At 55.8% G+C, this 24957-nt stretch overlaps 2 protein-coding genes across 2 annotated transcripts in view; one reads left to right on the forward strand and one right to left on the reverse strand.

The window, feature by feature from the left end:
* Positions 1–24957, reverse strand: part of LOC137457128 (zinc finger protein 850-like) — a 386697-nt gene that overhangs the window by 133513 nt on the left and 228227 nt on the right.
* LOC137457116 (zinc finger protein 135-like) lies at positions 2328–17281 on the forward strand. Its single transcript, XM_068168915.1, has 2 exons — positions 2328–2439; positions 16208–17281. The coding sequence occupies exons 1-2, from the start codon at positions 2328–2330 to the stop codon at positions 17026–17028; spliced, it is 933 nt and encodes a 310-aa protein (XP_068025016.1). The 3' UTR covers positions 17029–17281.

Below are 24957 nucleotides of genomic sequence, written 5' to 3' on the forward strand. Positions count from 1 at the left end.
TTCCTCCTCATTCTCCTCTCCCTTGGGACTGCACATTGGCTTCTCCAACTTGATCTCTGGGTGCTGCTTCTCCTCCCAGCTCTTGTCTGGGTCCTTCTGTGAGGCCATACTGTGGCAGGAAGGGGTCACAGCTGTGCAATAGGGAAGATGGAAGCACCTGAGCCCAGGACCTCAAACCCTCAGATCCTGCCTAGGTCATGACAGTCCCTGACTCCCAACACCCAGCTGGAGGAGAGAATACAGAGGGGACCTCAAACCTTCAGTTTCTGCCACAGTGTGGGCACAGACCTCTAATACCTGTGCTGAGACCCCAGGTTCCTGTGATCAGTGCCTGGAGGTTCCCTGAGGCATACAAGTGGTCTTGTCCCACTCTCCTCGAGCCTGGTGGCATTGGCAGGGTGGTTCCTGGCCCAGCCCTGTCCTTTGATCTCCCCTGGCTCAGACAATGGAGGCAGCAGCACTGAACAAGGAACACCAAACCACCTCCAACCTTCTCCCACCACCCTCCAAATCCCAACCCCCAAACATCACCTCCTGCTCACAACTCACCCACAGCAGCCTGGAGCATTCATCAACTCCCACAACACCTGATGTGCCTCAGAGCTCCTGGAGAGGTGAAATATGCTGCACAGGAGGAGGTGGAGGCTGGGAGCTGCCCTTGGGGCTGGGGTCCTGCTGTTAACCCACTCTGGGTTTCTTACCTCTTGGGCTGCTCCAAGGGGCAGGACTGCAAATTCTGCTCTTCCACAGCACAGAGGGGCAGGGATGATGGAGAGAGACGGACACAACTCCTGCCACAGAGAAGCAAAGGGCTCAGAGGGGAGCACTGACCTACAAGGGATGGCTCAGCACTGCCCAGGACCAGCCAGCACAGCTCAGCCTTGCTGGGGGCAGCTCCCAAGCCCAGCAGCACAGCCACAGCACACAGCCAGGGCTGCTCAAGATGGGAGACCTCAGCAAGTGCAGACTCAGCTCCTTGCCCAGCACACAGTTCCCAGCACACAGTCCCCAGCACACGGCTGCAGGCCACCACCACAACACAGCTGCCTCCACACAGCCTCTCCCAGGCCTTGCCTAAAGCTTCCTCCCACTGCCTGCCCAGGCCTCTGCTGGCTGGAGCTGCATTGCACTGCTGGCTGCAGCTGCTTGCTCTGGACCCAGCTCTCCTCCCTGGCCCTTCCCCCACCACACCCACTCTGTGCTCAGCTCTGCCCTGCACACGCCTCTCTGCTGCCCACTCCCCAACAGAAGATCACAGCAGCCCTCAGGACACACACAAAGGGAGCTTCATGATCTCTGCAGATGCAGCAAAGGGGGAAGGGACTTTCTCAGCTTCTTGCTAAACCTCTTCAGCCCTCACTGGGATGCTGGAGGAGTCTCTGGCCCCTGCCCAAAACTCACACCTCCAGTACCCTTCACACACCTGCAGCCCAAAGAGACTCACTGGAAAGGGTTTGGCTTCCTTCTCTCCCTGACCATTTCTCTCAGCTTGCTCTTTGCAGTTCCCTGGAGCTGCCACTCCACATCCCCAAGAGAAAAATGAGGTTTGGTGGGAGGGCACAGTGCCCATGGGCTGCTGTTCATCTCCCAGCTGACACAGGCAGAGCTGCAGCACAATTCACTCCTCTCACCTCCTCAAATGGTGCCAGATTCTGTCATTCCCTGCACATACATTTGCCACCTGGGCCCTACATCCTCTCCCCTTCTTGGGGGGACAAGGCCTAATTCCTGCCTGACCACTCCCAGGCCCTTCCCTCAGTCCCACCACATCCATGGCCCTGCTGCCTTGGCTGTCCCATGGTCCTGTGTCCCTCATCTCTACTGCCACTGCAGCTGGAAGGGTGGAGTGGGAAATGCTGTGGCTGAGGAAGCATCTAAAGAACTGGGCTGGAAGCAGCAGCACAAGAATGGAAGGGGCCTGAGACTAAAGGCTGGGATCAGCTGGAGGGCTGAAAGAACAGCACCAAGCCAAGGGGGGTTACAGATGAGGGCTCGGGAGGGACCCTGCAGACACCTCAGGCAGCAACTGATGAGAGGAAGGGGGACAGAGAGGGAGTGAGACCTCAGGTGACTCCTGCCATGGGGGATGGCTGGGCTGTGTGGCTAGGAGCCCTGAGTGCCTGCTTGGGCTGTGCTGCATGTCAGGAGGGGTCAGGGGACTGTCCTGAGCCAGGCAGGGTTTGGGGCTTTGAGCTTCTGGGGTCAGCTGCTGCCAGCACCATTGGAAGTAGGAGCCAGGCAGAGCCACACAGCTGCTGAACTAAGCCCTCCCACCCCCTGCAGCCTTCACCCTCCATCTCTCCATCCATTGCTCCATCTCCACCCACATGCTGCCCTCTCAGAGTCCCCACGACCCCACCAAGGACCCAGGGCTGATCTGCATAGCCAGTACAGTCCTACAGAAACCCCTGGATGAGAGCATGGAGGAGAATCCCTGTGGTGGGTGGAAGGCACTGGGATGTCTTACACCAGAGAGTAGAGACCTCCAGAAGGGACAGCAGAGTCCAGAGGGACACCACAAAGTGTCATCTAGCTTAGTTCATTCCCACAAGGCCTGCACCCACTCTCTACAAAGGAACAGCACAGGATCTCCAACCTCCTTTGCCCTTCCTCTCTGCTCCCAGCAACAGCTTCTGGGATCTCTCTCTGCAGAGGAGCTTTGAGGTCTTGGCAATGCTGCCAACTGCGGCCTGCAGCAGCCTGGCTCACCTGGGAGCTGCCTACCAGAATCTGTAACTGCAGCTCTTGGGTATGGGGGGAGGAGGGACAGAGAGGCATGGGGGAGGGGGAAGGCATTTGGGGCCTGGGCTGCACCAAAAGCAGCATGGCCACAGATGGACAGAGGCCATCCTGGCACTTGGCTCTGCTCTGCTGAGACTTCACCTGCAGCACTGCAGCCAGCTCTGGAGCCCTCAACACAGGAAGGACATGGACCTGATGGAGAGGGCCCAGAGGAGGGACACAAAAATGATCAGAGGCTTGGAGTAGCTCTGCTGCCAGGACAGGCTGAGGGAGCTGGGGGTGATCAGCCTGGAGAGGAGAAGAGAAGGCTCTGGGGAGACCTAAGAGTGACCTTCTGGTACCTGAAGGGGACTACAAGAGGGCTGCAGAGGGACTCTTTGCAAAGCCTGCAGGGACAGCACCAGAGGCAATGGCTTCAAACTAGAGTAGAGCAGATTGAGATTGGAGGTGAGGAACAAGTTCTGCACCAGGAGCCTGCTGGAACTCTGCAACAGGTTGCCCAGGGAGGGGCTTGAGGTCCCAGCCCTGCAGAGGTGCAAGGTGAGACTGGACAGGGCTCTGGGCAACCTGAGCTAGTGCAGGATGTCCCTGCTGACTGCAGAGGGGCTTGGACTGCAGCACCTTTGCAGCTCCCTCCCAACCCAAACCACTCTAGGATTCTAGGAGTCTAAGGGCAGCCTCCAGGGAGAGCAGGAAAAAGATGAGGCAGAGGAGGACAAGGAAGAGGACAAGGAGGAGGAGAACCAAAATCCCTTCCTAACTCCCCCAAACCTCAGCCAAATTCCTGGAAAGCTCTTCCAGCTCTGCAGAGTTCATTCTGAAGAGAGCTGAGGGAGTTGCTAGGCTCAGGGATGTCTTGCACACTCGGCACAAATGCTCCAGAAGCTTTCCAAGTGCCCTCAAAACCAGCAGCACAGCTCTGCTGCCACACAATGCCAGGCTGCAAGGGACCCCAAGGCTCAGCTGCTCCAACCTTGCCAGCTGACACTGGACTGGAAAGGAGCTGGCCCAGCCCCCTGCCAAGCTGAGCCTTCCAACTCTGCCCTGCAGGGCAATCCACCACTGCCCTAGGGAGAGGATTCCAATGGCTGACTGGGAGGGAAAAGCTTTTGCCTCTGCAGGGCACTGTGCCACTTCAGCTCAACTCTTGCAGCAGCTCTTTGAGATCTGCCTTTGGAGCACCACAAACTCTGAAGCACTGCAGTGCAAAGCAGCTCAGCTCAGCTTCAACTTCCAACTGCCTGAACTCTCACATTTTAAATTAAAGGCAGGGGCCAAGCTCACACCCAGCCCCCAAGCTCAGGAACCAGCAACTAAGGTCAGAGTCAGCTCCCAAGCACAAGAATCCAGATCAGAAATGCAGAGCCAGCCCCCAGGCTCAGAGCCAGCTCCTAAGTTCACATCCAGGCCCCAAGCTTAAGAACCAGCAGCTAAGATCTGAACACTTCCCAAGCTCAGAGCCAGCCCCTGAGCTCAAGAACCAGCAATTAAGGTCAGAACACTTCCCAAGCTGAGAGCCACCTCCAGAGCTCACACCCAGGCCCCAAGCTCACAAGCCAGCAAACCAAACCAAACCAGGTTGGAAGAGACCTTCAAGATCATCACGTCCAACCCATCAACCAATCCAACCCACCCAAACAGCTAACCCATGGCACCAAGTACCTCATCAGGTCTGCAAATAAGGTCAGAACCACAATAATAACCACAATAATAAGCAAATAAGGACAGAACCACATTCCAAGCTCAAGAGCCAGCCCCCAAGCTCAAGAGACAGCCACTAAGGTCCAGGACCTAGATCAAAAGTGCAGACTCGGCTCCCAAGCCAGCAACTAAGGTCAGAATCACTTCCCAAGCTCAAGAACCAGCCCCTGACCTCAGAGACAGGCCCTGAGATCAAGAACCATGCCTCAAGCCCAGAGCCAGCAACTAAGCTCAAAACCCCTTTCCAAGCTCACACCCAGACCCCAAGCTCAAGGGCCAGAAAATAAAATCAGAACCACTTCCCAAGCTCAAGAACCAGCAGCTAAGCTCAGATCCACTTCCCAAGCTCACATCCAGACCCCACGCTCAAGAAACAGCTCCCAAGCCAGCAACTAAGGTCAGAACCATTTTCCAACCTCAGGAACCAGCTCCCAGGTTCCAGTACCAGCAACAAAGGTCAGAGCCAAGCTCCAGAGCCAGCCCCCACAAGCTCAAGAGCCAGCCAGTAAGGTCAGAACTACTTTCCAAGCTCAGAGCCAGCCCCTAAGCTCATAACCAGCCCCCAAGCTCAAGAACCAGCCCCTGACCTCAGAGACAGGCCCTGAGGTCAGGAACCACACCCCAAGCCCACAGCCAGCAACTAAGGTCAGAACCCTTTCCAAGCTTGACAACCAGACCCCAAGCTCAGCACCAGCCCCTCAGCTTGAGAACCAGCAATTAAGGTCAGAAACCCTTCCCAAGTTCAAAGCCAGCTCCCAAGCTCAGCGCCAGCAACTAAGGTCACAACCACTTCCCAAGCTCCAGAACCAATCTCCAAGCTCAATGGCAGCCCCAGAGATTCAAAACCATCCCCTGAGCCCAGAGCCAGCCCCCAAGCCCAAGAAGCAGCCCTGAGCTCAGGGAACAAGCTCCTGAGCTCAGACCCAGACCCCAAGCTCTAGAACCAGCAAGCAAAGTTAGAACTACTTCCCAAGCTCAAGAACCAACCCCCAAGCCCAGAGCCTGACCCCTGAACCCAAAACCAGCAAGTAAGGTCAGAACCAATTTCCTTAGCTCAAGAACCACTTCCCAAGCTCAGAACCAGCCTTCAAGCCCAGCACCAGCCTGCAACCTCAAGAGCCAGCAACTAAGGTCAGAACCACTTCCCAGCTCAAGAGCCAGCCCCCAAGCTCAAGAGCCAGCAACTAAGGTCAGAACAACTTTTCCAGATCAAGAACCAGCCCACCAGCCCCCAAGCTCACACTCAAATCTAATGTGCAGACTCAGCTCCTGGGCTCAGAGCCAGCAACTAAGCTCAGATCCACTTCCCAAGCTCGACAGCCAGCCCCTGAGCTCAGGGCCAGCCCCCAAGCTTGAGAACCAGCACCTAAGGTCAGAACTACTTCCCAAGCTCAGAACTAGCCCCTGAGCTCTAGAGCCAGCCACTAAGGTCAGAAGCACTTCCCAAGCTCGAGAACCAGCCCCCGAGCCCAGAGCCAGTCCCCAAGCCCAAGAAGCAGCCCTGAGCTTAGGGAACAATCTCCTGAGCTCAGACCCAGACCCCAAGCCCAGAACTACTTCCTGATCTCAGAGCCAGCCCCTGAGCTCTAAAACCAGCAACCAAGGTCAGGAGGGGTTTGTGGGGCAGGGGTCGGTGGGGCTGGGGCGGGGGGGGGGAGCCTCTGAGGTGATCTAGGGTGAATCGGTGGGGTTTGGTTGGGGGGCTTCTGCGGATATGTGTGGGGGGGTCCATGGGATCCGGGGGAGATCAGTGGGGTACGGGGTGGGGGTGGGGCTGTGAGGTCCGGGGAACCTCTGCAAGCTTGGTGTTTGGGGTCTGTGCGGTTGGGGGGGGGGTCGCTGTGATTGTGGGGAGCTCTGTGGGGGTATGGGGTGGTTGGGGCGGGGCTGTGGGGTAGGGCAGATGTGTGCACGGTCGGTGAGCGTCTTCTGTGCTGTTCTGGGAGGGGTCTGTGCGGTTGCGGGGCCGCGGGTGGGGTTGGGGGGTCTGTGGGGCTCCTTGTGCTGCTGCCTCCCCCTGGTGGGGGCAGCTGCAGGCCCCCTTTGGCTGCTGCTGTGTTGCAGGCGGAGCCATTGGTGGGCTGCAGGGGCTGTCCCTGGCCCTGTGTCCCTGTGTCCCTGTGCTGGGGGCTGGGCTGGCAGCAGAGCTGAGGTGGCAGCGGCGCTGTGGGGGCTGCTGTGTGCAGGAGAGGTGGTGGTGAGCGTGGGGTGTGGCTTGCAGCAGAGGCTGCTGTGGGGGTGTGTGGGGGAGCCCTGGGGGTTTGGAGGCTTTGTGCTGGCAGGTGCCGGGCGGCTGCTGTGCTGAAGGGCAGCGGCTGGGCTGAGGGCCAGGCGCGGGGGGGAGCTGTGGGCAGGCTGTGTGCTGGGTGCCGTGGGGGTGTCAGGCGTGGGTGCTGTGCTGAGCCTGAGCTTGGGAGCGCCTGGGGCTGGTGTCAGCTGTGGGGCGGTTTGGCTGTGCTGGGGGTGGTGGCATCCAAGGCCTCTGTGCTCTGCAAGCTCTTGAGGCACAAAGATTCCCTGGGGGGTTGCAGAGTGATTCTCAGTTTCTCTGCAGGCCTCCTGAGCACAGAAAGGCTCAGGGCAGGAGGAGCTTCTGCTGATGGTTGTTTTGTGCAGCCTTGGGTGTTGGATCAGTGTCTTGGCTGAGTTTGGTCCTTCCTCTTGTGGCCAAGTTGAGGTCCCTTTGGTTTGGCAGCTGAGCACAGGTTGAGGCTTTTGCTGCAATGGTTTTTGTGCTGGCAGCATTGTGTGCTGCCAGCTGGAGTGCTGTGTGCAGCTGTGGTGCCCCCAAGAGGGGCAGGAGGTTGAGCTGTTGGAGGGGGTGTGTAGGAGGCCCTGGGGGTGGTGGGAGGGCTATGGCAGCTCCCCTGTGGGGGTGTGCTGTGTGAGTTGTGTTTGTTGAGGCTGGAGAGGAGAAGGCTGTGGGGAGAGGTTGGAGCAGCCTTGTGGTAGCTGCTGGGGGCTGCAGGAGAGCTGGGGAGGGACTTTTGTGAGGGGCTGGGAGTGATGGGCTGAGGGGGACTGGATTGAAGGTTGAGGAGGGCAGATTTGGAGTGAAGCTTGGGAGGCAATAGTTTGGAGTGGGGGTGGTGAGAGACTGGAGCAGGTTGGGCAGGGAGGTGCTGGCTGCCCCCTCCCTGGAGGTGCTGAGGGTGAGGTTGGATGAGGGCTTGAGCAGCCTGGTGTGGTGGAAGGTGTCTGTGGGCATGGCAGGGGGTTGGAGCTGTCTGCTCTTTGGGGTCCCTTCCAGCCCAAAGCATTCTCTGAGTGCTTCAATTTGGACACTTAGCAGAAGTGCAATGAAGGGAACTTGAAATAAGCAAAGTTGTGACACTGGCTCTGAGCCTGGGGGCTGGGGGTGAGCTTGTTTGCTGGTCCTTAGCTTGGGAGCTGCATCTGAGCTTGGGATCTGGGTCTGCACTTTTGATCTGGGCCTGACCTTGAGGACCTGTTCTGAACTTTGGTGCTGCTGGAGTGCTGTGTGCAGCTCTGGTGCCCCCAAGAGTTTGGGAGCTGGGTCTTGAGCTTGGGTGTGGGTCTGAGCCTAGGGGCTGGGTGTGTTGTTGGCTGATGATTGCTGAGCTTGGGAGCTGAGTCTGCACTTTTTATTTGAGTGTGAGCTCGGGGTCTGGTTGTTAAGCTTGAGAAGTGGTTCTGACCTTAGTTGCTGGTTCTTGGGCTTGGGGGCTGGCTCTGGGCTAGGGAAGTGGTTCTGGGCTCGGCTGCTGCTTTTTGAGCTTGGGGGCAGGCTCTGACCTTGGGAATGAGTTCTGACCTTAGTTGCTGGTTCTCAAGCTCAGGGCCTGGGGCTGGGCTCAGGATGTTGTTCTTGAGCTCTGGGCTCGGGGGCTGGCTCTGGGCTTGGGATGTGGTTCTGACCTTAGTTGCTGGCACTGAGCTGGGGGCTGGTGTTTGCACACAGGGACTGGCTGTGACCTTGGGAAGTGGTTCTGGCCTTAGTGGCAGGCTCTCGGGCTCGGGGGCTGGGTCTGAGCTTGGTGGCTTATTCTTGAGCTAGGGGGCAGCTTCTGAGCATGGGAGCTGGTTCTTGAGCTTGGGAAGTGGTTCTGACCTTAGCTGCTGGCTCTGAGCCCAGGAGCTGAGTCTGCATGTTAGATTTGAGTGTGAGCTTGGGGGCTGGGGGGCTGGTTCTTGATCTGGAGAAGTTGTTCTGACCTTAGTTGCTGGTTCTAGAGCTTAGGAGCTTGCTCTGAGCTTGGGGGCTGTTTCTTGAGCTCAGGGATCAGGCTCTTGGCTCAGGGGCGCCAGCTCAGGGCCTGGCTCAGAGCTTAGGGGCTGGTTCTCAAGCTGGGAAGTGGTTCTGACCTTAGTTGCTGGCTCTTGAGCTCACAGGCTGGTTCTGGGCTTGAGGGCTGGCTCTGGGCTTGGGAAGTGGTTCTTGAGCTAAGGAAATTGGTTCTGAACTTGGGGGTTGGTTCTGACCTTAGTTGCTGGCTCTTGAGCTTGGGGGTCAGGCTCTGGGCTTGGGGACTGCATCTGAGCTCAGGAAGTGGTTCTGGGCTTGGGGGTTGGTTCCTGAGCTTGGGAAGTAGTTCTGACCTTGGTTGCTGGTTTTAGAGCTCAGGGGCTGGCTCTGAGCTCAGGAAGTAGTTCTGGGCTTGGGGTCTGGGTCTGAGCTCAGGAGATTGTTCCCTAAGCTCAGGGCTGCTTCTTGGCCTTGGGGACTGGCTCTGGGCTCGGGGGCTGGTTCTTGAGCTTGGGAAGTGCTTCTGCCCTTAGTGGCTGGCTCTAGAGCTCAGGGGCTAGTTCTGAGCTTGGGAAGTAGTTCTGACCTTAGGTGCTGGTTCTCAAGCTTGGGGGCTGGCCCTGAGCTCAGGGGCTGGCTGTCGAGCTTGGGAAGTGAATCTGAGCTTAGTTGCTGCCTCTGAGCCCAGGAGCTGAGTCTGCATGTTCGATTTGAGTGTGAGCTTGGGGGCTGGTGGGCTGGTTCTTGATCTGGAGAAGTTGTTCTGACCTTAGTTGCTGGCTCTTGAGCTTGGGGGCTGGCTCTTGAGCTGGGAAGTGGTTCTGACCTTAGTTGCTGGCTCTTGAGGTTGCAGGCTGGTGCTGGGCTTGAAGGCTGGTTCTGAGCTTGGGAAGTGGTTCTTGAGCTAAGGAAATTGGTTCTGACCTTACTTGCTGGTTTGGGGTTCAGGGGTCAGGCTCTGGGCTTGGGGGTTGGTTCTTGAGCTTGGGAAGTAGTTCTAACTTTGCTTGCTGGTTCTAGAGCTTGGGGTCTGGGTCTGAGCTCAGGGCTGCTTCTTGGGCTTGGGGGCTGGCTCTGGGCTCAGGGGATGGTTTTTAATCTCTGGGGCTGCCACTGAGCTTGGAGATGGGTTCTGGAGCTTGGGAAGTGGTTGTGACCTTAGTTGCTGGCGCTGAGCTTGGGAGCTGGCTTTGAACTTGGGAAGGGTTTCTGACCTTAATTGCTGGTTCTCAAGCTGAGGGGCTGGTGCTGAGCTTGGGGTCTGGTTGTCAAGCTTGGAAAGGGTTCTGACCTTAGTTGCTGGCTCTGGGCTTGGGGTGTGGTTCCTGACCTCAGGGCCTGGTTCCTGAGCTTGTAAATGGCTCTGACCTTGGTTGCTGGCTCTGGAGCTTGGTTGTGGCCTTTGTTGCTGGTTCTGGAGCTTAGGGGCTGGCTCTTGAACTTGGGGGCTGGCTGTGAGCTTGGGAATTGTTCTGACCTTAGTTGCTGCTTCTTGAGCTTGTGGGGTCTGGCTCTTGAGCTTGGGAAGTGGTTCTGATTTTATTTTCTGGGTGTGAGCTTGGGGTCTGGGTGTGAGCTTGGAAAGGGGTTTTGAGCTTAGTAGCTGGCTCTGGGCTTGGGGTGTGGTTCTTGACCTCAGGGCCTGTCTCTGAGGTCAGGGGCTGGTTCTTGAGCTGGGGGGCTGGTTTTGAGCTTAGGGGCTGGCTCTGAGCTTGGAAAGTAGTTCTGACCTTACTGGCTGGCTCTTGAGCTTGTGGGGGCTGGCTCTGGAGCTTGGCTCTGACCTTTGTTGCTGGTACTGGAGCCTGGGGGCTGATTCCTGAGCTTGGAAAGGGTTTTGACCTTAGGTGCTGGCTTGGGAGCTTGGGAGCTGTTTCTTGAGCTTGGGGGCTGGGTGTGAGCTTGGGAAGTGGTTGTGATCTTAGTTGCTGGTTCTGAGCTTGGGAGCTGAGTCTGCACTTTTGATCTAGGTTCTGAAGCTTGGGTGCTGGTTCTTGAGCTTAGGAAGTGGCTCTGAGCTTGGGGGCTGGCTCTGAGCTTGGGGGCTGGTTCTTGAGCTTGGGAAGTGGTTCTGATTTTATTTTCTGGCTCTTGAGCTTGGGGTCTGGGTGTGAGCTTGGAAAAGGGTTTTGAGCTTAGTTGCTCACTCTGGGCTTGGGGTCTGGTTCTTGATCTCAGGGCCTGTCTGTGAGGTCAGGGGCTGGTTCTTGAGCTTGGGAAGTGATTCTGAGCTTAGTTGCTGGCATGGGGGCGGAGTCTGCACTTTTGATCTAGGTTCTGGACCTTAGTGGCTGGCTCTTGAGCTTGGGGGCTGGCTCTTGAGCTTGAAATGTGGTTCTGACCTTATTTGCTGGCTTGTGAGCTTGGGGCCTGGGTGTGAGCTCTGGAGGGGGCTCTCAGCTTGGGAAGTGTTCTGACCTTAATTGCTGGTTCTTGAGCTCAGGGGCTGGCTCTGAGCTTGGGAAGTGTTCTGATCTCAGCTGCTGGTTCTTGAGCTTGGGGCCTGGATGTGAACTTAGGAGCTGGCTCTGAGCCTGGGGGCTGGCTCTGCATTTCTGATCTGGATTCTTTTCCTTGGGAGCTGACTCTGACCTTAGTTGCTGGTTCCTGAGCTTGGGGGCTGGGTGTGAGCTTGGCCCCTGCCTTGAATTTAAAATGAGAGTTCAGCCAGTTGGAAGTTGAAGCTGAGCTGCTTTGCACTGCAGTGCTTCAGAGTTTGTGATGCTCCAAAGGCAGATCTCAAAGAGCTGCTGCAAGAGTTGAGCTGAAGTGGCACAGTGCCCTGCAGAGGCAAAAGCTTTTCCCTGCCAGTCAGCCATTGGAATCATCTCCCCAGGGCAGTGGTGGATTGCCCTGCAGGGCAGAGTTGGAAGGCTCAGCTTGGCAGGGGGCTGGGCCAGCTCCTTTCCAGTGCAGTGTCAGCTGGCAAGGTTGGAGCAGCTGAGCCTTGGGGTCCCTTGCAGCCTGGCATTGTGTGGCAGCAGAGCTGTGCTGCTGGTTTTGAGGGCACTTGGAAAGCTTCTGGAGCATTTGTGCAGAGTGTGCAAGACATCCCTGAGCCTAGCAACTCCCTCAGCTCTCTTCAGAATGAACTCTGCAGAGCTGGAAGAGCTTTCCAGGAATTTGGCAGAGGTTTGGAGGAGTTGGGAAGGGATTTTGGTTCTCCTCCTCCTTGTCCTCTTCCTTGTCCTCCTCTGCCTCATCTTTTTCCTGCTCTCCCTGGAGGCTGCACTTAGACTCCTAGAATCCTATGGTGGTTTGGGTTGTCAGGGAGCTGCAAAGGTGCTGCAGTCCAAGCCCCTCTGCAGTCATCCTGCACTAGCTCAGGTTGCCCAGAGCCCTGTCCAGCCAAATCTTGAACCTCTGCAGGGCTGGGACCTCAAGCCCCTCCCTGGGCAACCTGTTGCAGTGTTCCAGCAGGCTCCTGGTGCAGAACTTGTTCCTCACCTCCTATCTCAATCTGCTCTGCTCTAGTTTGCAAAGCCTGCAGGGACAGGACCAGAGGCAATGGCTTCAAAGAGTCTCTCTGCAGCCTTCTTGTAGCCCCCTTCAGGTACCAGAAGGTCACTCTTAGGTCTCCCCAGAGCCTTCTCTTCTCCTCTCCAGGCTGAACACCCCCAGCTCCCTCAGCCTGTCCTGGTAGCAGAGCTGCTCCAAGCCCCTGATCATTTTTGTGTCCCTCCTCTGGGCCCTCTCCACCAGGTCCAAGTCCTTCCTGTGTTGAGGGCTCCAGAGCTGGCTGCAGTGCTGCAGGTAAAGTCTCAGCAGAGCAGAGCCAAGTGCCAGGATGGCCTCTGTCCATCTCTGGCCCTGCTGCTTTTGGTGCAGCCCAGGCTGCCCTTGGCCTTGTGGGCTGCAGGCTCCTCCTGTCTGTTCCTGTCCAGCTTCTTGTCCAGCAGCACCCCCCAGTGCTTTTCTGCAGGGCTGCTTCCTATCCCCTCCTCCCCCAGCCTGTGCTGATTGTGAGGATTGTGCCAGGCCAGGGGCAGGACCCTGCCCTTGCTCTTGTTGAAGCTCAGGAGGTTGCCCTGGGCCCCCTCTGCAGCTTGTCCCCTTGAGCTCCTCCAACTTGTTCTGCAGGGTATTGCCTTAGGTTTCAGGAGGCAGAGAGGCTCTCTTTGAGCCTTGTGAAAAGAGTTGATGCCAAGCTGTGGCCAGAGGGTTGGACAGAATTGGGCAGTTTCCATGGCTGTGCTGTTCAGAGCTGCATCCTACAGTGCAAAGCATCCAATCCACAACAATCCATAGTGTGCCTGGGCCACGGGAGCCAAGCAACCTCCCTAGGCCAAAGCTTCCTCCAGAGCTCCACCAAAGCAGGCCAGAACCCCAGGCCCCAAATGCCTTCCCCCTCCCCCATGCCTCTCTGCCCCTCCTCCCCCCATACCCAAGAGATGCAGTTACAGATTCTGGTAGGCAGCTCCCTGGTGAGCCAGGCTGCTCCAGGCCACAGTTGGCAGCATTGCCAAGACCTCAAAGCTCCTCTGCAGAGAGAGATCCCAGAAGATGTTCCTGGGAGCAGAGAGGAAGGGCACAGGAGGTTGGAGATCCTGTGCTGTTCCTTTGTAGAACGTGGGTGCAGGCCTTGTGGGAATGAACTAAGCTAGATGACACTTTGTGGTGTCCCTCTGGACTCTGCTGTCCCTTCTGGCGGTCTCTACTCTCTGGTGTAAGACATCCCAGTGCCTTCTACCCAGCACAGGTATTCTCCTCCATGCTGTCATCCAGGGGCTACTGTTGGGCCCTACTGACTGTGTAGATCAGCCCCTGGAGACTTGGTGGGGCCCTGGGGACTCTGAGAGGGCAGCAAGTGAATGGAGATGGAGCAATGGATGGAGAGATGGAGGGTGAAGGCTGCAGGGGGTGGGAGGGCTTAGTTCAGCAGCTGTGTGGCTCTGCCTGGCTCCTACCTCCAATGGTGCTGGCAGCAGCTGACCCCAGAAGCTCAAAGCCCCAAACCCTGCCTGGCTCAGGACAGTCCCCTGACCCCTCCTGACATGCAGCACAGCCCAAGCAGGCACTCAGGGCTCCTAGCCACACAGCCCAGCCATAGCCCATGGCAGGAGTCACCTGAGGTCTCACTCCCTCTCTGTCCCCCTTCCTCTCATCAGCTGCTGCCTGAGGTGTCTGCAGGGTCCCTCCCCAGCCCTCATCTGTAACCCCCCCTTGGCTTGGTGCTGTTGTTTCAGCCCTCCAGCTGATCCCAGCCTTTAGTCTCAGGCCCCTTCCATTCTTGTGCTGCTGCTTCCAGCCCAGTTCCTTAGATGCTTCCTCAGCCACAGCATTTCCCACTCCACCCTTCCAGCTGCAGTGGCAGTGGAGGTGGGGGATACAGGGCCATGGGACAGCCAAGGCAGCAGGGCCATGGGAGAGCCAAGGCAGCAGGGCCATGGATGGGCTGGGACTGCGGGAAGGGCTTGGGAGTGTTCAGGCAGGAATTAGGCCTTGTCCCCCCAAAAGGGGAGAGGATCCAGGGCCCAGGTAGCAAATGTGTGTGCAGGGAATGGCAGAATCTGGCAGCATTTGAGGAGGTGAAAGGAGTGAATTGTGCTGCAGCTCTACCTGTGTCAGCTGGGAGATGAGCAACAGCCCTGGGCACTGTGCCCTCCCACCAAACCTCCTTTTCTCTTGGGGCTGTGGAATGGCAGCTCCAGGGAACTGCAAAGAGCAATCTGAGAGAAATGGTCAGGGAGAGAAGGAAGCCAAACCCTTTCCAGTGAGTCTCTTTGGGCTGCAGGTGTGTGAAGGGTGCTGGAGGTGTGAGGTTTGGGCAGGAGCCAGAGACTCCTGCAGCATCCCATTGAGGGCTGAAGATGTTTAGCGAGAAGCTGCCCAAGTCCCTTCCCCCTTTGCTGCATCTGCAGAGATCATGAAGCTCCCTTTGTGTGTGTCCTGAGGGCTGCTGTGATCTTCTGTTGGGGAGTGGGCAGCAGAGAGGTGTGTGCAGGTCAAAGGTGAGCACAGAGTGTGTGGGGTGGGGGCAGGACCTGGGAGGAGAGCTGTGGCCAGAGCAAGATCTGCTGGCAAAGGCAGGTGCAGGCAGCAGAGGTCTGGGCAGGCAGTGGGAGGAAGCTTTAGGCAAGGCCTGGGAGAGGCTGTGTGGAGGCAGCTGTGTTGTGGTGCTGGCCTGCAGCTGCGTGCTGGGCTTGGGGGCTGAGCCTGCACTTAGTCTCATAGTATCATAGTATCAGTCAGGGTTGGAAGGGACCACAAGGATCATCTAGTTCCAACCCCCCTGCCATGGGCAGGGACACCCCACACTAGATCAGCCTGGCCAGAGCCTCATTCAGCCTGGGCTTAAACACCTCCAGGAACGGGGCCCCAACCACCTCCCTGGAGAACCCATTTCAGGGCTTCACCACTCTCATGGTGAAGAACCTCCTCCTCACATCCGGACTCAACCTTGTTGAGGTCTCCCATCTTGATCATCCCTGGCTGTGTGCTGTGGCTGTGCTGCTGGGCTTGGGAGCTGCCCCCAGCAAGGCTGAGCTGTGCTGCCTGGTCCTGGGCAGTGCTGAGCCATCCCTTGCTGGTCAGTGCTCTCCTCTGAGCCCTTTGCTTCTCTCTGTCAGGGGCTGAGTCCTCTCTGCATCATCCCTGCCCCTGTGTGCTGTGGAAGAGCAGAGTTTGCAGATCTGTCCCTTGGAGCAGCCCAACAGGTAAGAAACCCAGAGTGGGTTAACAGCCAGATCCTAGGCCCCCAGGGCAGCTCTTAGCCTCCACCACCTCCTCCTGTCCAGCATATTTCACCTCTCCAGGAGCTCTGAGGCACATCAGGTGTTGTGGGAGCTGAGGAATGCTCCAGGCTGCTGGGGGTGAGTTGTGAGCAGGAGGTGATGTTTGGGCTTGGGGTGTGGATGGTGGTGGGAGAAGGTTGAAGGTGGCTTGGTCTTCCATGTTCAGTGCTGCTGCCTCCATTGTCTGAGCCAGGGGAGATCAAAGGACAGGGCCTGGGTCAGGAACCACCCTGCCAATGCCACCAGGCTCGAGGAGAGTAGGACAAGACCACTTGTAAGTCCCAGGGAACCTCAGGACACTGATCACAGGAACCTGGGGTCTCAGCACAGGTATTAGATGTCTAAGCCCACACTGTGGCAGAAACTGAAGGTTTGAGGTCCCGTCTGCATTCTCTCCTCTAGCTGGGTGTTGGGAGTCAGGGAGTGTCATGACCCAGGCAGGATCTGAGGGTTTGGGGTCCTGGGCTCAGGTGCTTCCATCTTCCCTATTGCACAGCTGTGACCCCTTCCTGCCACAGCATGGCCTCACAGAAGGACCCAGACAAGAGCTGGGAGGACAAGCAGCACCCAGAGATCAAGTTGGAGAAGCCAATGTGCAGTCCCAAGGTAGAGGAGGATGGGGAGGAAAAAGAGGAGAAGATGGAGGATGATGCTGAGAATGACAACTATGAAGAGGAGGATAATGATGATGATGAAGGCGACCAGGATGAGAGGGAGGAATGTATGGAGGAGGATGAAGCCAGAGCAGGTCCCTCAGTGTCACCCAAAGAGCTGAATCAGTGCCTTGAGTGTGGGCAGAGCTTCCCAGGTGGCTCAGAGCTAGTGAAGCACCACTGCCCACAACCTGGCTCCCGGCCCTTCGTTTGTGGTGACTGTGGCAAGAGGTTCCGCTGGAACTCTCATCTCCTCCAGTACCGCCGCACCCACACTGGAGAGAAACCTTTCACCTGTGCTGACTGCGGCCAGAGCTTCACCCGGCGCGGTCATCTCACCCAGCACCGCCACACCCACACTGGACAGAAACCTTTCATCTGTGTAGACTGCGGTCAGCGCTTTACCCTGCGCGGCCAACTCACCCAGCACTGCCTCACTCACACTGGAGAGAAGCCATTCTCTTGTGACAGCTGTGGCAAGCGCTTCAGACAGCTCTCTCATCTTAGGCAACACCACCTCACCCACACCAGTGAGAAGGCCTTTACCTGCAGGGACTGCGGCAAGAGCTTCAAACACAGCTCCACTCTCACCATCCATCGCCGCATCCACACTGGAGAGCACCTCTTCCCCTGTGCTGAGTGCGGGAAGAGCTTCACCACGAGTACTCAATACATCCAGCACCAACTCATCCACAGCGGTGAGAAGCCCTACAGCTGTACTGACTGCGGCAAGAGCTTCACCAACAAGCGAGCTCTCACAGAGCACCGTGGTGTGCACACTGGCGAAAAGTCGTTCAGCTGTGCTGCGTGCGGTCAGGCCATCAGCCGTAGGGGCACTCTCATTGCTCACCACCGCACCCACACTGGTGAGAAGCCTTTCACTTGTGCTGATTGTGGTAAGAGCTTTAGCGAGAAGCGATCCCTCAACAAGCACCGCTGCACCCACACCAAAGAGCAGCGTGCACTGGAGGGGCAGCATAAATCCACCTAGAATCTGCTGATTAATCGCGGCCCCTCTGAGAGGGCCTGTCCAGCACCAAAATATTTTTTTTTTCCTTTGCAGTTCTCAGGGACTGGGGGTACGAGAAGCAACAAACACCTCCTGCCCTTCTGAACACCAATTATTGCTAATGAGAACAATTACAGTGCTGAGTCAGCACAGCTGGAGCTCCCAGTGGAGCTGGGCAGGGCTTTGCCAGGGTCTGTCTGGTTCTTCCCCAATGCTTTGTGTCTCCCTGGGGTAAAAAATCCTCTGTCCATTGACCAATTGTCTCAATAAAACCCAAAAGTTACCCAAATCCTGTCTGTTTGCTTTTATTTCAGATATCCCTGCCTCAATGCCTGAGTTTTGGGGGCATTTGCACCCAAGGGATGGGGTGGAACTGTGTGCCCAGTTCAGGGAGGGGACAATGAGGTTCTCAGAGGAGTCTTGAGGGGCATCTCAGAGGCATTCTTCAGGGGCTTTCAGGTGATCTTAGGTGTTTGGGATTTGGATGGTCCTAGGACTGACTTTTGGGATCTTTGGAGGGTGTAGGGGGAAGCTCATGGAGATCTTTGGAAGAACTCAGAAAGCTTCTGTTGGCTTTCCACTCTGGGGCTGGTACAGGTCAAAGAGCTGAGAAGAGGTTAAGCTGCCTGTTCCCCCCAAAACAGAAGGGAGGGAAAAATGACACACACAGGAACAAAAAAACCCTCTGGGTTGAGATAAGGACTTGAGATAAGAACAAAAGAGTTGAACCCAAAAGAGATCCCATAATGCACACTGACCTGAGGCTGTTTGCAGAAAGAAGCACAGCAGTCAGCAGCAGCAGCCAGGAGTTAAACCCCTGCAGCCCTCCCCCTCAGCAAAGAGCCAGCACCTGACAGCCAGAACCCAACAGCAGCAACCAGAACAGAAGCCTCTCATGTTGCCATCTGAACTTCAAGCCCTGTAGTACTTTGCTCCAGCCAGCACTGTCCCTGTGAAGGTGGCATGAGGCAGGATGGTGTGGAGTAATGGCAGCAAATTTTCAACTTAACCTTTGATATTCCCAAGCCCTCATTCTGTGCCATCTGTACCATGCCCAGCAGCAATCAGCAGCACACCTCAGGCACTGTCCATGCTCACTCCACAGGAGGTCGCTTTGCAGTACCCAGAGGGCTGCTCACTGCAGGTGCTCTGCAGCTCCACTCTGTTCTAGCACTGTCTGGGTCAGTCCATGCCCAGTCCAAATGCTGCAAATGCTGGGGCTGTGTTTCCAGCTCTAGGGCAATCAAGTCCAGTGACTCCTTCCATGCCTCCAAGTGAAAGCAAACTGTGGCTTGCATCCCAGCACTCAGCTTCCAACACATCCAGTTGTGGGGATCCTCCTGTCACACCAGAAACACAGATGGGTTCCACCCCTTGTGGTTTGGTGGTGTCAGAGCACTCTGGGCACCTGTATCTACTAAAGCTTTATCCTCTCGTGGCTTCAACTTGCCAGGCCATTGGTTCTGTGTGGTCCAACAAACAAATTTGTCTCTCCCTTCCATCTGGTTGGAGGCAGAGCCCCTCTAATTCTGCCTAGGGTCCCTTGCATCTTGTGAAGATGCTTTGGGAGTCCCTTCAGGAGGACCAGAAGCAGTTTCAGCTTCCCTGCTCTTCTTAGGCCATTTCCCACTGGAAACTGAGGCAGCATCTCTGGGGGAACAATTCCCTTGTAAGTCACAGACTCCTGCAGCCAGGACTGGATTGAATTTTCCCTTCCACTTCCTCATGTCCTCCCCATGGTCACACAAGTAAAGCAGAGGGTGTGCTGTGCTGTGTGCCTCTCAGATTCTCTCCCTTGGACAGGGGAGCAGCTGCTCCTCATGGCTGAAACACAGGACTGTACAGGTGGGGAACAAAAACTTCTTCTGGAGCCGATGGAACTCCTGGGACAGTTCCTTCACAGCTGAAACGCAGGCCTGGACAGAGGAGCAGAGATTTCCTTTACCTTGCTGGGGTCTGCTGCTTGTTTCATCCACTGTTTGTCCTTGGCCATCTTCCAAAGCCAGAGATAAGAACCAAGCCAGCAGCCCTGGCTCTTTCTCTTGTTCCCATGGGGACCCTGATCCCTCCTGGTCCTTTGCAGGATCAGCTGCTTTCCTTGTAGGCTTCTTTTTCCCTACAGGAGTGTTGCAGATGTGCCCTCAGGAATGAGCAGCAAGGATATAGAATACTTCTCCAGTCAGCACCCACTGCTAACACAATAATTAACCAATCAACTGATACTTTGCCAAATAAGCATAAGCACACGCCGTAAGCAGGGCAAACAAACATGTAGCCTGGGCCTTGTTTGCCACAGGGGTGAGAACATGCCCAGGCAGATTGTTTACCTGGACTCAGTGCAGCCAAGTTGTCCCCCCCACCAACTCCAGAAGGGAGGGGAGACAAAGGGAGTTTGAGTCACACACACAGAAGCATGTTCTGGTAATATTTGGGCACAATCCTGCCCATAAGCACCATTCACTATGAGGGGCAGCTGATCCTGGCACAGGCTGATTCTCTGACACAGCTGCCATGCCTGTGGCACTGTCTGTAGGTCCAGAGAGCTTCTCTTGCCCTTGAGCCCTCTGCACAGAGATGAGAAGGGCTCGAGAGGCGTGGGCCAGGCCCAAGCACATTGCAGTGATTTCTGTCTCTCAGGAACTCCCAGGCTGACAACAGACTTTTCCCAAACCTTTCCCAAGCTGGGGAGGATTTTGCACTTGCTCAGGGGTGAAATTCCAAAGCACCAGAGGTGACCAGCAGCCTAAGAATTTGCCCCTTCTCTCCCCCACCTCCTGCCACTCCACAGTATCCAGTATCTGGGCAGATCTCACAGTGTTTTCCTAGGGAGTGTCCTGTATTGCTCTGGATGAAACCAGAGCAAGCTGCCCAGCAGTGGACAGCACATCTCTGAGCCATTGCCCTAAGCTAACACCCAGCACCATCAGCACCACAAACAGGACTGAAGTTCATCAGCCCCCCAAAAGCAAATCCATCAACATAGTGAACACACCACACCTGTTGAAGTGGAACTTCCTGTGCTGCAGTTTCCATCCATTGCCCCTTATCCTCTCCCAGGGCACAAGTGAGCAGAGGCTGTCCCTGCCAGTGGGTTCCTCTTAACCACATGGATCCTGTCCCAGCAGGTAGTAGTGCAGGAGAAGGAACAGCAGAATGAAGAGAAGGAGAAGGGAACTGAAAATCTCATCACCTGAATCTAGAAAGAAAGCCCTTGGTAGCAAATGTCCTTTCTGGATGGACACAGAATACAACACAGAGCTGATGAGAGCAACTGCTGGGGGTGCACCAACTGCCCTGAGAACCCTAAGGAAGGGCTGGAGGGAGGAGGGCATTCACTGGAATTCCAATACCTGATAATACCTCTTGGACATACTGAGAATCACAGAATTGTCAGGGTTGGAAGGGACCTCAAGGATCATCCAGCTCCAAGCTCCCTGCCATGGGCAGGGACACCTCACACCAGAGCAGGTTGCTCAGAGCCACATCCAGCCTGGCCTTAAAAGCATCCAGGGATGAGAATTCCACCACCTCCCTGGGCAACCTGTGCCAGTGTCTCACCACCCTCATGGGGAAGAATTTCTTCCTAACATCCAATCTGAATCTCCCCACTTCAAGTCTTGCTCCATTCTCCCCCAATCCTATCCCTACCCAACACCCTAAAAAGTCCCTCCCCAGCTTTCTTGTAGCCTCCTTCAGATACTGGAAGGCCACAAGAAGGACTCCTTGGAGCCTTCTCTTCTCTAGACTGAACAGCCCCAACTCCCTCAGTCTGTCCTCAGAGCAGAGCAGCTCCAGCCCTCTGCTTATCCTCATGGCCCTTCTGTGAACACCTTCCAGCACTTCCAGATCCTTCTTGTAATAGATGCTCCAGAACTGGACACAGAGCTCCAGGTGGGGTCTGACCAGGGTGGAGCAGAGGGGGATAATCACCTCCCTGGCCCTACTGGCCACATTTCTCTTGATACAGCCCAGGATACAATTGGCTCTCAGGGCTGCAAGTGCACACTGGTGGCTCATGTTGAGCTTGTGGATGAACACTTCCCTTAAGGATAATCCAGAACTAGAAGCACAGGATGGGGATGGAAGAGGCTCCTGATGCAAGCAAGAACTATTCCAAATGTCTCCAGAGATGCAACCTAACTGATTGGCAAACATTGACTGCCTGAAGTCAAGGCACCTCTGAGGGAAAAACACTCATGCTGTGCATCCATTCAGGCTGTCGCCATCCCATAATAAGGAACAAACACACAGTGTGGGCAGCACCAGGAGGAAAGGGAAAGTATTGGAGATGTGGCAGGAAAGGCAGGAAAAGTTTACCCTCAGCTGATCAGGAATCTGTCCCCCTGGGGCAGTGCTCCCAACTACAACTGTGGCTGATCAGTGAGAGACTCCAAGTTGGGTCCAAGGAGATGTGAAATGGCACAAATGAAACAATGCTGCAAAGGAAAGGGCCTCTGCTTGGCACAGCTTGGCCTGATGGTTTCTGCCTTGCTCAGGAGAAAGTGAAGCAGAAAAGGCCATGGTGAAGATCTCTGCTCTCCCAGTCCTCTGGAATAGGACTGCAGGTGCAGGATCAGCTTCCCAGGGAGGAGGGAAACAGGTTGCAGAAATAGCTGCTCAGGAGGGAATGGCTCCAGGCATGGTCTTTGCCGCAGAAGGAGGAGTGGGCACAGCACTGAACACAAGTTGTTGTGTTTGCATGGATCAGAGAGGAAGGACATCCATAGACATGGGTGAGAGATGGGAACAAAGCAGGATAGTGCAGGAAGTAGGAGCCAGCACAACTTCTGCACCATGAGGGTAGTGGAACACTGGAACCGGTTGCCCAGGGAGGGGGTTGGGGTCCCATCCCTGGAGATCTTCAAGGTAAGGCTTGACAGGGCTCTGGGCAACCTGATCTAGTTGAGGCTGTCCCTGGGAAGGTTGGACAAGATAACCTCTGGAGGTCCCTTCCAACCCAGCCCATTCTATGATCAGTGAGATATGGGAACCAAGCAGATTCTGCATGAAGTGCAAAACGAAGACAGCACCTGGGGCTTCTCAGAGCTCTGGGCCTGGCTATGGTTGTGGATTCCTGCCTTGGGCTTCACTCTCAAGAAGTTGGTTGGAGCAATAACCCTGAGCTTGTTCCCCTTTGTTTGCATGGCTGTTAGAGTGCAGGGCATGTTTGAGTGCTGGTCTGCTTGAGGGAGCAGAACAGGGGACAGCAAGGACCTCTCTGGGAAGAGCTGGGGCAAAGGTCACCTTCAAGAGCAGGCCCTAAGCCTCTGTATTCTCCTAAGCTCCGATTGCAAGGACCAGGCCTAAGGCCTGTCTGCATTTCATAGAGCAATACTGAGCAAGACTTTCCTGAGGTTCTTTTCCCTTCTTTCTGTTGCTTTTGGGAGACTCTTGAGTTTCTCATTCCATCAGCTGGGCAGGAGATGTTCTCCTCACCTTACACTACGTGTTTTGGAATCTCTTGGGTTTGTCACCAGACATTGGTTTGGTCACCAGCTGTGTTCAGACTTTTCCCTTCACCTTCTAATCACAGAAACAGAGAATCAGCCAGGTTGGAAAAGACCTCAGAGATCATCAAGTCCAACCTACCACCCAACACACCCTGGCACTTAAACCATGGCTCCAAGTGCCACATCCAATCTTTTTCTGAACACCTCCAGGGATGGTGACCCCAGCACCTCCCTGGGCAGCACATTCCAGTGGCCAATTCCTCTTTATGGGAAGAACTTTCTCCTCACTTTGAGCCTAAACTTCCATTGGTGCAGGCAAGTATTATTAACAACCATAACAGGGCTCCTTCCCAGTACAGATTGTGTCCACTCCCAGGAAAGGCTACACCACTTGAAGCCCTCCAACCACTCCTCTGGAACTCCTCCCACTACAACCTGTGTCCCCTCACCCTCTCCCAGCCAGACTGAGGCCCATTCTAGTACTGTCTGCCTCTTCTTTGGAGCTAGAGGTTCTGGTGTGTCCCACACCAGTCCAAAAGGCACCACAAGGGCTGGGAGGAGCCATTCCAAATGCCCTGGGATGGAGGAAACCCCTCACACAGGGAAGAAGGCCACCTGCAGCTGGGCTGTGGCAGGAAGAGTGTGGCCATCCTGACACAAGAGTTGTCATCCCCTGCACTCAGCACCGCTGTGGCCACATCTAGATTCTTGGTGTCTAGGTGTGGGGTACTGCAGTGTGATGAAGAAAGGAGGAACTGGGGAAACAGCAGAGGAGATCTGCCAGGATGGGGGCTGACATCTCTGTGGAGAGGCTGAGGGACCTGGGCTGCTTCAGCCTGCTGAATGGAGGCTCAGGGCACTGCCATAGCAGTGTGAACATGGCTGAAGGGTGGTTTCAGAGAGGATGGAGCTCTTCTGGGGAGTGGGGAGAGATCAAAACCTCCACAAAGTACAGCTTGGAAGGTTCAGACTGGAGAAGTGGACAAAGAAATGTCCCTGAGAAGGCAGAGCTGCTATGCATGAGTCCATTCAGAGGTGTCAGCAAATGGCAGGGAGAGCTGAGACAGCTCAGGGAAGGGATGGAAATGGCAGGGGGAGAGCTTAGTGGGGAAGCAAGGTTGGTGTCAGCAGCCTGAAGGGAAAGAGCTGCAGGCATGGGACAGTGGAGGAAAGGCTGCAGTAGGGATAGCCAAGGGCTCTGGCAAGGCTGAGAGGACCAACAGGACCAAGGTCTTTGTGCCTTTGGCTCTGGCAGTTGCCTCTGCCACCAAGGCCTGTGAGGAGAAACTTGGCTTTGAGGCTTTGAGGTTCTTCTATTGCAAGGGCAGTGGTCAGGGCTTAGCCTTTCTGCTTCCTAGACCAAAGGCAAGTTTTTCTCCCCTGTACTTTGCCTTTGTCTCCCTGCAGTCCTGGCCTCTAACAAGCTGCTCTAACGAGTCCCTGGGGAGCCTTTGTCAGTAACAAGCCTCAGTGAGGCCAATCAGTGCTTCAAGGTACTTTGGAGTTTGCTTCTGACTTGGACTTCTTGAGAGGCTTCTTGGCAGTAGCTTGGCAGAGGCTCCTGGCAGTACCTGAGGATGATGTAATCAGCCCCAAATACTCCATGGAGCTCATTAAATACTGCTGAACCTCTAATTATTGCCAAGGTTTCTGCAGCTAATTGGAGAGGTTTTTATTGAACAAAGCATCTGATAAAAATGATTTTTAAAGGTACATTTCATTCCTTTTTCAGCAGGAGTTGTCTCTTTGCAAGCAAACCACAGCAAAACCTGACAAGGTCCTACCCTGGTTGCTGCTCATCCTCACTCCCCACTGCACCCAGCAGAGCCCAGAGCCACAGGTGAGGGACAGATTCTGCCTTGCCAGGGGCTGGGGGTCAGGGCTTGGCCCTTTGGATCAATGAAACCCGTCCAGGTTTCCTCAGCAGCAGAGCCACCTTGAGCTGCTTGTCCTGACCTGTCAGCACTGCCTCACTTCTCTACTCTCACCACAGCCTGGAGATGCTTCAGTGCCTCCTGTGATGCTTCCCTTGAGTCCACTCTCTCCTGCTCTAACCAGACCCTGGGGACCCTTTCCCAGTATGCTGCACTGGGACCCATTAAGAGTAGAAGAAACTTCAGAGTTTGAGTCTGACTTTGACTTCTGGAGAGGTTTCATCAGCTTCTCAGTCTCTGAGGTTCATGGACTCAGCACCAAAGCCACCAGAGGGCTTCTATAAATGCCTTGGGCTGGTTCTGTTGTGCTGAGCCAGGCCAGGCTCCTGGGCTGGAAGGTGCTGCTGGCGAGGAGGCAGCACTACAGAGAGACAGCTCTGGCCAGGAGCAGCTCCTCTGCACAGCACAGCAGGACTGAAGACACTGCCAGAGGGTCTCGGGGAGATGAAGAAGGCAGAGAGAGCTTCGAGGTGGCCAGAACTGAGAGGGTGACTGAGAGCTCACTGGAGAAGTCACTGCACTCTGAC

Source organism: Melanerpes formicivorus, unplaced genomic scaffold, assembly GCF_026170545.1.
Source record: "Melanerpes formicivorus ecotype bairdi unplaced genomic scaffold, bMelFor1.0.p_v2 SCAF_160, whole genome shotgun sequence".
NCBI lineage: Eukaryota > Metazoa > Chordata > Aves > Piciformes > Picidae > Melanerpes > Melanerpes formicivorus.